General features: G+C 46.0%; 1 protein-coding gene across 1 annotated transcript; it reads left to right on the forward strand.

Moving 5' to 3' along the window:
- Positions 1–719: 719 nt before the first annotated feature.
- On the forward strand, positions 720–1,799 carry LOC119459123 (uncharacterized). Its single transcript, XM_049670055.1, has 2 exons — positions 720–1,087; positions 1,151–1,799. Exons 1-2 carry the CDS (start codon positions 778–780, stop codon positions 1,477–1,479), a joined length of 639 nt encoding a protein of 212 aa, XP_049526012.1. The 5' UTR covers positions 720–777; the 3' UTR covers positions 1,480–1,799.
- Positions 1,800–12,795: the final 10,996 nt, after the last annotated feature.

Consider the following 12,795-nt stretch of genomic DNA (forward strand, 5'->3'; position numbering starts at 1 on the left):
TTTTCGGAGTGCGGAAGTCGAGAAATAAATCCAATTCCAACGCTGTTCGCACCAACAGTCTCGAACACAGGCGTTTTACCCTACTGGCATATGCAGAGATCGCACTAAGGTTTCTGTACACGCGCTTAGGCAGGGAATGAGGTGCTGAGATTTTCGTGGCGACCATGTTTATGACACGACCATGTGGCATGCTGTAAGTGTGCTTTTTGTAGTGAACGCCTTGTGGATTAAGCCCGCAGAGTTAGGAACATAACGACATTGGGCGCGGCACACAGTGAGCGAACAAAACGAAAAATCAGTTTCACAAGTGAGGACTTATAACTGTTGTTAAGACTACGTGGTAATGTAGCGAAACCAGAACAGGGAAGACGACCGAAAAGACGGGAAAGTGGCATTTGCGTGATCTGGTTGCACTGTACTATACAGAATACCATGCCAACTATATTTTACCAGTCCATACTCTTTAATTAAGCGTTGTGTTGCCCATATTTTGCAACAAATCGCTCAAGTTTTCTGTGAACAGTTTTTGGTATATCTGTGCTGTTAAACGACCTGTTTTACAAATTGGTTAAGTTATTTCACTACTTTAGACGTAAAACATGCATGAAGTTGCCTTCAGTGCTTATTTCTTGAGTAGTGTCACAATGCTATGTTGTCGGACCAGCAGCCACCAATTCAAACCACTTACGAAAAACGCACTTCGCTTCTTTTCAGCTCTCTCTCTTCACGGCCTACCTGGCAATCACGGTTTCCAAGGCTAACTATGGCTACGGAAACATGTACAATGGCATCGGTAGCTACGGCGGATTCGGCAACAATGGTTTGTACAGTGGCTTCAGCAACCCAGGCTTGTATGGCGGCTCCAACGGCTTAGGCTTATACAACTCGTACAACCAAGGCTTGTATGGTGGCCTCAGCGGCTACGGAAACTTTGATTTTTATGGTGGATCCGGCTATCCGGGCTTGTACGGCGGATCCGGTGGCCTGGGCAACTACGGCATGTATGGTGGATCCGGTGGCCTGGGCAACTACGGCATGTATGGTGGATCCGGCTATCCAGGCTTGTACGGCGGATCCGGTGGCCTGGGTAACTACGGCATGTATGGCGGATCCGGCTATCCAGGCTTGTACGGCGGATCCGGTGGCCTAGGAAACTACGGCATGTATGGTGGATCCGGCTATCCAGGCTTGTACGGCGGGTCCGGTGGCCTAGGAAACTACGGCATGTATGGTGGATCCGGCTATCCAGGCTTGTACGGCGGATCCGGTGGCCTAGGTAATTACGGCATGTATGGTGGATCCGGCTATCCAGGCTTGTACGGCGGATCTGGTGGCCTGGGTAACTACGGCATGTATGGTGGATCCGGCTATCCAGGCTTGTACGGCGGATCCAGTGGCCTGGGTAACTACGGCATGTATGGTGGATCCGGCTATCCAGGCTTGTACGGTGGAGGTGGATACCCAGGTGTCCCTGTGTAAGCGTTGTGACAGGTGTCTACGCCGCTCCCAGCACGTACATGGCTGCTTCGGTGTTGGTGGTGGTGCCCACGTAATACCTACGGACAGCCACGTGCAGTTACAAGAAAGTGCGCGAAGCTTCAGCCTTGTTTATTAAAATGTAAGTTACCTTGGAAAATGTATCGTTGCATATTCCAGGTCGGAAAAATGTAACGAACCTATTTCTACGTTTTCGTACTTCGTTAACCGTCCGTGCAGCGCTCGCTCGCGTTATCACTAATAGTAGTTGATAGAGTGAACTATGGATCAAAATAGTAGAATAAAATTGAGTGAAAGAAATCCTTACGTTATCCCGGCCTTGTATATTGTCACTTTGCTAGTGACGGTGAAGCTTCAGACACTAGCAAACAACCGTGAGTCACGCAACTATAATGGCATATTCGGGTGGTTGTTTGAGAGTGCTCCGGCCGCTCCGGATGAAAAAAAGAAGAGCTTTAAAGCTGTGTTAGGAGACCATCCGGGTACAGAAGCGATTATCTCAGTTCCTTATTAAATTATGGGATTTTACGTGCCAAAACCACGATCTGATTATGAGGCATGCCGTATAGTGGGGGACTGTGGCATAATTTGGACCACCTGGGGTTCTTTAACGTGCACCTAAATCTAAGTACACGGGTGTTTTTGCATTTCGCCCCCATCGAAATGCGGCCGTCATGGCTGGATTTGATCCCCTAACCTCGTGCTTAGCAGCCCAACACCATAGCAACTAAGCAACCACGGCGGCTTCCTTATTTCTTAATGAAGAATGCTTATGCAAGCAGTAAGGCTTAGTTGCTCTTTTACATTATCTTTGCGGCGCTGGCTATAGCGCGCTCTGAAACGACCACACGGGTATGTCATAAATCTTTTTTGGACGAACTCGTGCCCGGGAAATCAAGCTACACTCAAAGAACAACGATAGCGGCGACCAGAAACAGTGATTGTCGAAGATGTGATCTATGGTTCAGACGCACCGGCTATTTATAAATGACTCGGCGTGCTCGCGTGCATTATATACCTAGAATGTGCAACACTATTCACGCCATGCGTGCAACCTGATTACACAAGGTTCGGCGACAACATATACAGACAACAGACAGAACCAGTGACCACATTCGGAAAAGTTCCGATAAATGTGCGTCTTGTGTCGAGCGATAACATAGTAAAAGCTGTAGCGGTTACCCGGTGGAAAGCGGTCGCCGCAAGAAAAAATAAATAAGTAAAAAAAAAAGTAAACAATGTGCACGTGTTAGCACTAACTGATGCTCAATTTCAACGAATGGATTCTTACTGATACTATGAATTCATAATTCCAACTGCCCCAGATCAGCACCTTTCTAATTTGCACACATTTGTGAGCAGCTGCCATCGTGGGTTTTCAGTGCGAAAGAAGTTGGGGGAAGGTGGGGGGGGGGTCTCAGAGGCAGCGATTTCAAATTGAAATTTAGGGTTAACATGCGGAGCTGAGAGCCCAGTTTTTTGTGCGTATAGTAATGTTGGCCCCTTTGCTCTCAGTTACAATGATAAACCGACAATAATCGGACGACCGTGTGATAGCCTCTTTACCGTACTTACTCGCATTATGCTTGCACATTTTTTCTTTGTTTGTTTGCGGGAAATTGATGAAAATTCGGGGGGTGTGATAATTACGCGGCCAGCATTTTTCGCTAGTGCTTTCTCGCTGGTGAGTGAGAAAAATGAAAAAAATAAAATAAAGTGGCTATAAGTTATGTTGCTTATGCCAGTCGGCGTGCGAGGGTGCGATAATTGCTCGATGAAAAACAAATATATAAGTCTTGAGGGCTTATGTGGGGTGCGCGAGGATTATTCGAGTGCCAGCATTATGCTAGTAATTGCGCTAGGTGATCTATTATTTCACTCGCAGTTATGCATCAGTTGACGCCCAAACAGTGTATTTGTCACGAGATAGCTTAGTAACGTCCTTAACGTTAACTGCACTCTTATATTTAGGCGTAAGCCTATTTACGCTCAGAATACTTACTTTTGTGAGTTATCGATAAGCATAGATGAACATGTAGAAGAGCTGAAACAGTTGATTCGGGAGACCTTTCCCATTAACTCACATCCTTGCCACTGTCTGCGCCTTAACGTGACACTCAAGAAAATAAATATTAAGCTGAGTTAAAGCAGTAGATTATTATAGAAATTTATAATTGCCTACTGAATGAAAATGTGTCGCAGTTTCACCTTAAAGGCGAAGCACCAATTGCGATAGCAAATTAGTAGAGAGCTATACGGAGTAAGGATATTAGTTTTATCAGCTGTATAAACTTGGACATGCAGCAGCACCAGCAACGCGCAGAACTGTTGTCGACGCCGTCGGCGTTTTGCCCACGTTCGCATCGAACGCGTGCGGCGTTTTTATATAAATACGTATTTGGTGCCGCAGCTAAACGTCGCCTCCCCTCCCTCCCTCCCGTCCCCCCACAGCCTTCGCGCGACGGAAAAAAGTTGCGTTTTCTCTCTATATATGGAAAGGAGGAAAGAGATGCTTAATTCTGCAGCCCTTCAGGGAGCACGGCGCAGAACACGCGTTTGCTCTCCGACGTGCGTTCGCTCCCCGTGAAAGCGCGAGTCCTTCGCGCTCTTTCACACGCACATACAGCGTCCGGAGCGCGGCGACGATTTCATCGCCGTTGACGTCGTACGGAACCTCACGGCGACGCCGACGGCAGAAATCTGCTTTGTAGTGTCCATATAATTGCTATTGCAATAATAAATCAATTCTGGGGGTCTTATACGAACCAAAACCACGATTTGATTATTAGGCACACCGCAGTGGGGGACTCCGGATTAATTTTGACTACCACGGGATCTTTAACATGCCCCCAATGCACGGGAAACGGGCGTTGTTGCATTTCGCCCCCATCGAAATGCGGCGGCCGCCGCCGGGATTTGATCCCACGACCTCTTGCTTAGCAGCTCAACGCTATAGCCGCTAAGCCACCGCAGCGGGTATAATTGCTTACTGTGTGCAATTATACGACTCTTGCGCAAGAAACGGCCACCGGAGCTCCCACTGCTGCCGCTCATTTTGAATCGCACGCACTAAAACGTTTGGTCGAGTTGGTGTAACCTTCACGTGACCCACTTCTCTTACGCCCTTACGCCAGAATAGCGATTTGGTAAACTCAGATGAATTCCGCAAATGGTTTTAGCGAAAAAAGCACCTGTGTTTGTACCTTCCCGCACCTCGGCGCTTTGCGCTGCATTCACGCCATAAATCAACCAGTCCCGACGTCACACGAGAGGTATCATAGCCAAATATATAGGTGGCGCGGCGCTCCAAATTTTCATTCTCGTCACTTTCACGCTTAGAAATTAGCTCGATTCTCGCGACGAATGATCAATTCGTTATTACGCAAGTCTGACCCTTTTCAATCTAGCGCGACTGGATATTTTTCTTCAGTGTCACTTCAAAGACAACCCCCCGCAATGACCCAGTGACTGTTCTACTACCGAGTACGAGGCGGCGGGTTTGGTTTTATAGGCCACGGCGGCGGCACTCCGATGGAGGCTGATGCAAAGAACCCCGTGTGTATATCGTGCTATGATGTGAGCCCATTTAACAATCCCTGTTCGTAAAAATTCATCCGGAGACTTCCGACATGCAAAAGTTGGTAAGCAGGCTTTGCCACGGAGATGGTCGCGTTCCTGCAAGTAGCACTGTTAAAGGTGAGGTACGCGTTTTAACGCGACAGCGTTAAGGGTCCCATGTCGCAGAATATGCGGCGTCGGCTTCGGCGTCGGCGCAAGCATCGGCGTCTGGCGGAAATAATCAATCATGCCGAACCACATCATCCCGAACCACCCCGACCACACAGGCCCTCCGCGTGGCGCCAGGCGTTAGTGAACAAAAACTGAATTTGTCAAAGTAAAATCCGTCAGAAGAATCCTAAAGTACGACTTAGCCGCAACCTACAGGCGTGATAGCGTCGGATTGTAATTTGAATATACGAGAAAAAAAGCCTGATAAGCAGCCAGAGATCTTTGAATGCTATCGCATTCCACTAATTAAGGCGAAGCTTAAGCGTCCTCCAATTCTCATGGTGTTTCGCTGTACTTTGGTTCTAGGCAACATTGAGGGGAATGTTGAAAACCGAACCTTTCTAAATTTTGGACACGCGCGCGCTTCGGGGGAGCAGCAAATAATTAATAAAATAATAAAAAAAGTGCTAGGACCTTCACATTTTGATGTAAAACGACTTAAATTGCTCCTGTAAAATGTCTTCCCAGCAATACATATGTGTTTAAAAGTGAAGCCGACTTTAAGGGCATCAGTGTAAGCTTGGTCTTTGTAACCTGGCTTTCCCACGTTTTGTGTTGCAGTGAAGCCTACTCAAAGGAAAATGTGATGTGAACGGAGCCAGATAACGCCATCGCGTTCCACTCTTAAAGGCGAAGCTTCAGCGTTCTCCAATTTTATTACGATAGCATTTATATGGACACTTCCGGATTTCTGCCGTCGGCGTCGCCGTCGCCGTCGCCGTCGTCGTCGTCGTCACCGTAAGGTTCCGTATACATTTCAAGGGCGATCAAATCGTCGCCGCGCGCCGTATGCGCGAGCGAAAGCGCGCGTGGGACGCGCGCTATCACGGAGGGCGAGGCCCCTCCCCCCCGCGCGCTATCACGGAGAGCGAACGCTCGGCGGAAAGCAACCGTGACCGTCGCGCGAAAGACCGTGGGGGTATGGGAGGGAGGGAGGGAGGGAGGGAGGCGGGGCGGCGCTGTGCTCCGGCACCAACGGCGTATTTTACCACTCAATCTCCCACGCGAAAGCAACAAAGCGGGAAGAGGGGGGAGGGGGGGGGGGCAGCTTCTCCTCTGCCAACAACTTCTTTGCGCTTTGCCCGGGGATGCCGGTCGTCCGCACCGTCTCTTATCTCCACACGGCTCTGACCTTTGTATGCGCTCTGCATTGGCCGCTCAGTTTCCGTTGAAGCGATAGACCGCGCGAACCTGCGCTTGCTGCCAGCGTTTTGACAGTCGTTGGCTGCGGTCATTCAGTGTGATCTATTCATGTTTGCTTGTGCGCGCTGACACCACGATTGTTAATTCAGTTAGTAAGCCAATGTGTCCACGTTTATGCAGCCGATAAAACTACTATCCCTACTCCGAATGGCTATCTACTAATTTGCTATCGCAATCGATATGCTTCGCCTTTCGGGCGAAACTGCGACATTTTTTTGATATTTTGGACGATGCGGGGAACGGACGATGACACGAATGATGTCATTGACCCGCACTTTGATACTTCAATTACGATTCTAGCTCGAGGTACGCCATCTTGGTTGCGTCAAAGAAGCTGTGGGGAGAAGCGCACTTGCAGTTGGCGCATGTTGGTCTGCAGCTTGGAGACGTTTAACCCCGCATTTCAGTTCATATTAAAGACTGTGCTTCACTGCCAGACTTATTACGATACGGAAAAGAAAGGTGATTGACATTGTTTCTTTTTTAGATTATTGTCCCTTCCCTTTTTTAGAGGGAGGTGAACCGCGACCTCGCCATTCGGTGCTTTTTCGCGTCGTTTGATGATTGTACTGGTACTACCAGCTTTTATATCCGGCAGTGACACTTAGCACAAATGTGAGATCACTTCTGGCCCTTTCCAAAAGTTCAGCAGTAATCTTTTGTCTGGTTTGTTTTGGTGTGTGCAGGATGATTTTTGCATTCAGTAGGGGCCGTTTCGCTAAATTGTTGCTTAAGACCTGACGACACGCATCTCTACTAAATTTCAAATATTCTTATATAATGCGCACCGTAACACGGTCACAATCATGCAGTAACTGCTTCGCACGTTCCACATTTGCAGCGCTGTATGAAACGTTGAAGCGTGCCCGAACGTGGGATCGCTTTGCACGGAATATTTGGAACGCCGAAACATTTCGTGCCGTTCAAACACACTGCTTACTCAATAATACTCCATAATCATTTACTTTCCAAATCATGTTCCATGTCTCACTAAATGTTTACCCAAGCCTAACGCAGAACGTAATGATAACTCTCTCCTCGGAATTCGCGGCCGTCAAGCCACTCGTGCATCGTCCAACTAAACGCTCCAACAACCCGTATCGCTAAACACAACTCTGCCGCCTGATGAGTTTACAAGAAAACCCTCCGAAAGCTGTGTCTACTCTGAGCACGTATAAATCGATTCAGCAAATCCATTTCTTGAGTTTAAATATCATAGAAAAAGAAAAAAGTAAAAATAAGAATTTTTCTACCCACTTTCATGTTGGGCTAGAATAAGATATCGTTCCAGTTGGAATTTAATAAAGTGCATCGTAACATACAATACGTAACATACATACCGGAACGTCGATTATTGAGTATTATTTTTGCAATACAGTACATTTCACGCATGGCACATACGTGTGCAAAAGCTGTAGTAAATCGTTACAAGATCACAATTACAATTCATGAAAGTGCGATTCCATAATTAAGGATTATTCGTCGACAGCACTTGTATCTAATAAACCTAATCTAATAAAGATGCATACCTCTAAAAATTCAGATGACTTTAAATTCTATATCGGGTGTTTTCTTTTTAGATTGAACAAGTTAAAAAAATTACCTGGTACATACCGTAATTTGGCCTTCTTTAGAAGGATTTCCTGAAAACGCGAGCAGTAGTAGGTACAAATTGGAAAAGGTTCACTAACTAAATTTAATGATTCCCATGGGAGACATGTTGCAATCACTAAATTGAAACTTAGGATAGTGAAGTCATGCCTGCTTAACCGAAATTATAAAAAAAGAAGATTACCACTTTAGAGTGTTTTGTTCCTAAAATCTGCAAAACAAAGACATTGACGTTCCAGTTATGATCTTCCTGGACTTCTAGAGGACCTTCGAAGAGGTTCCTCTAGAACATTTTCAGGGAGGATTTGACTTCACAACTGCTCAGATTCAATGTTAAAATTGACGCATGTGCCTTAAATAGAATTATCTTGGAATGCTCACATTAAAGCACTCGAAGAACAAATAAACTCAACAATAAATGTTCTTCGCCGCGTAGCAAGCACGACATGGGGAGGGTCGGTTTCTTCTCTACTGAAAGTACATAATGCACTTATAAAGCAAAAAAATAGCTTATTATTTACCTGTTCTGCATAGAATCTCCCGTTCATCTGAAGAGCGACTTCAACGGTTAATAGCTAGGAGCCTTAGAATATGCTTAGGTGTTCCCCGAGCAACCTCAAGTTCGTTAGTAATTGCAGAGGCACGTCATCCTCCATTCCCAATTATGAGGACGGTTGAAACCTGTCGACACTACTTTTGCGTTTCAGTGCAGCAGAAAAGGCACCCACTAGCAATTACACTTATTGAGAGAGATAGGGCGAACATCAGTACTGTGATTCAGGTGCAAAAAAAAATCTACTACCACACAACGAATTTTGTATCTCATATATTTCCTACCCTCCATGGCGACTTGTCGCCCCAAAGATTGAACTTTCGGTTGACGGAACTATTCGCAAACGAGACATGTTTATGCTAGCAGCCCAACAACTGGCGCTGTACCAGATATACTTTCGGTACCCTGGATATATTCAAGCGTATACAGACAGTTCTTGTCAAACAAATTCTTCTACAGCTGCCTTTGTCATTCCAGAATGGAACCGAATACAGACGTTTAAACTTTCTCACACGACATCATCAACTACAGCAGAACATTTTGCTATATTGTCTGTGTTACGATACATAAATTCAACGCAAAAAGGGAACCAATGGGTCATCCTTTGTGACTCACAAGCAGCTTTGTTGTCACTTCGTGGTGGCATCAGCAATTCCCAAAACATGGCGTTAGTTTATGAGACACTAAAGGAGCTCACAAAGGCAAGTGAAAAAACTCGCACAATAATGTTCCAGTGGATACCTGGCCACTGCAATATCCCTGGGAATATTGCAGCAGACATGGCTGCTAGACAAGCGCATATTAATACCGTCACACACGGTCTCCTTCTAACGCAAGGAGAATTTCGGCACATACTAAGACAGATCTCAGTCCGTGGTTGCAAAGAGACATGGTTTGATCAGAACTCGAAATCTTCAGATTTATTTCACATTTACCCTGCACTTCAATTCAAAATCCCGTCCACATTAAATACAACCGGAGCCTTTGAAACACTTATTCACCGTCTGCGGCTCGGTACCGCATGCACAAAACATTTTCTACAAAAAATTTCAAGAGCTGATAGTCCGGAATGTACTTGTGTCCACGCGGATGAGGATGTGCAGCCTCTTCTGTTAGAATGTCCGTGACACGATACACACAGACAACGTTTAGTACGTTATTTAGAGACATTAGACCGCAGGTCACTCCGCCTCAGGAAGATCCAGGAAGATCCTAGGTCCTTGGCCAACATATTCGTTGCAAAGACGAGCGTTAATGGCCCTCCAAAGATTTCTAGAAGCGAGCAATATTCTCGGAATCTATTGAAAAGAGTGTTTATCTGTGATAAACTCACTCTATGGTCAATTCACACCTGAGTTCATGTACTTTCCTTTGAATCGAATCCATGCTATCTTATGTGCCATGATTTTAGTATAATTACGTGACCGGAATTTGTTTACTTTAGTGCAGCTATGTGAGTGAACTTTGTGTGCCCTTTTTCTGAGTGGACTTTCAGTTTTAGTGTGACATTAGTGTACTTATGTGACTTGATTTTGTGTTTAGCTTAATGCGCCTTTGTGACTGAACTTTGTGTTGCTGTGTTTCTGAGTTGACTTTCAGTATCAGTGTGGTATTAGTGCACTTATGTGACTGGACTTTGTGTTATTGTGATTTGCAGTTGACATTTAATTTTAATGCGTGTAGGTTCATTCTTTTTTTTTTCTTTCATACCTCTATGTGAAAAGGAGTAGCGGGCGCCAATTAAAGGCGTCAACATCTCCTAAATACCATATAATAATAAGATAATCTAAAAAGTAATAATTGACTATTTTAATTATATATCTGGCCTTTGCGATTTCTCGCTCGGGTAATATCCACCTCTTCCTAAAATTCAACTGACAAAATAGCACAGCGATATTCCGTAACAGGCTATTCAAAAAAAAAAAAGTCTGTTGAAGTAAATAAAAAGCAAAAACAGGTGCTACCACACGGTTAAGAAGTTCACAAGAGTGTATACTTACAACGCGCCTGTTTTTGAAACGATAAGAAAGAAGAAAGGATAGAAAGGAAGCAGGGAATTTGAAGGCGCTTTTTAGAATTCAACCACGTTCATCTGCCACGATGGCTATGCAGTCCCACTTCATCTGTACCTTGCACTCAAAGAATGACCAACTTTTGAGCTGTAGGGATATTTCTGGGAATGCGTGCTCACCTCACTGGTAAAGCTAAAATTGAACTTAAAAAACCTAACTTTCGGTGGCAATGTTGAGGGCATGAGACACTAAACTTGGCGCCGCTTGCAAAAAGCTGTGTCGTAAGGGAAGGTGGGTGAGGCAGACAGAAAATATGAGCGAAGGCTAAATGCAGACGAGTTGGCCGAGCGCTTCGTTCGTGAAAGCCGCCCAGCGCATGCGCTTCTGTGCTTTGCAGCTGAAAAGAAGCGCGAGCGCACGACGCGTTCGCAGCTGTCTGAGAAACCCCTTTATTCACTTCATTCGGGCTGCCCTTCTTCGTGTGGCACGCTATATAAAAGGTATGCGGCTTAGCTCAGATAACCCAGACGCGGACTCGAATCGCCAGTGAAAGAAAAAAAAAAGAAAGAGAGGTGGGAAGGAATCAAAAGAAAGCTTGCGCGAGCACGCATGTGGTGGATAAAGTGGAGGATGAATTTCGAGGAAGAGATTTGCGCCCAAGAGGTGACTAGATAGATTACGTCAAAGAACAGGACGGAGCGAATACTGCACCTGCATTATGGGAGGAATGCCTTATGGGCCCGCTGTCACGTTCTCCGCACGTAGACCGCGTGTTTTCAAAGCTGCGGGATGTCCTTCTACTACAAGACGGCTGCTCGAGTAGGCGTGAATGAAGCCATCTCCTGACAAAAAAAAAAAAAATTGAAATAAAGGTGTCTCCCGAAAGAGTTTTATTGCTTGCCGCTTCGCGACCTCATTCGAGGACACTTAGTGGTCACATAACGACAAACTTTTTTGGCCAGCAACTTTTTCTCACATGAAGCGAAAACAAGCTGGGCACCTTCGGTTCTGAAGCGTCGATCTATGAACTGGTCCTAACGTCGTCTACTGGTGGGCACACCATAGCCCCTGATGCCCCTTCATCTTCGAAGTTTGAACAAGTGCTAACGTGTGCTCTCCAAGTTTCAAAGCGCAATGCCGTTTAAGAATTTCTGAATGTCAGTAGCAGGGAATACTAGACAAGAGAGAATGCTGTTGCAAAACCAAAGCCAAGTAATTATTGCGCTCAGCCCGGAAGTGCACGACAAAACTCTAATGATAGCTCACGTTCTTCTGCAGCCCAGTCAAGTCCTTGCCGACTCTCAGGTTGCCTCATACGGCACAATGAGGACACTACGATTATCGAATGGCTTGTGATATCACGCTGGCTCTTTGGAAGACTCTGGAGAATTCATACCGTCGTTTGTTCGCGCAGTTTGTCCGTCACTGCAACGGTGATTATACCATCAGTCCTGTCCCGGTGTGACGCTACAGTGTTGTGCCACCTACGATTGGATGTAGCCTTCATAATTAGGGTAGTCAGCCATTCCTCATTGGCATGGCTGACTACCCCATATGCGACCAATGCAACTGTGATGAGAACATCGAGCACCTCTTCTGCCACTGCACCCGCTTCGGCGTCCAGTTGCTTCAGAGAGCGCTCGGCCAATTGGATGGCCGAAGCTTTACAGAGGCGAAGATCCTGGATGCATGGCGTCACCCATAATCGACCCAGAAAGCTACGCGTGCTTCTAGGACTTCGTTAACATCAACGGACCTGAGAAGACGCTTATAGACATGTTGTCACTATTACTGTGCACGCGAACTCCCTCTTCCTTTTTATTTTTCATTCTTTCAACCCCTCATTCCCTCTCCTCCATGCAGGGTAGCCAACCGGATGTCCGTCTGGTTAACCAAGTTAACCTCCCTGCCTTTCATTGATTTTATCTCACTATTTCTATATATCTATGTCTCTCTCCGATTATTGTCCGACAGCCGATCGTAAGCAATGGTATCATTCTGTACACTAATTCGCTGTGGAAACAATGATGAAAGACCACTGCCTGAAAAACCGCATTAAATGTATTTCATTTTGCATCTACGGTCTTCAGCGACTGTCGCCTGCTCGAGTTATGGCGCCTCCTCCGTATG

This window comes from Dermacentor silvarum, chromosome 7 (genome assembly GCF_013339745.2).
Source record: "Dermacentor silvarum isolate Dsil-2018 chromosome 7, BIME_Dsil_1.4, whole genome shotgun sequence".
In the NCBI taxonomy this organism is placed as follows: Eukaryota; Metazoa; Arthropoda; class Arachnida; order Ixodida; family Ixodidae; genus Dermacentor; species Dermacentor silvarum.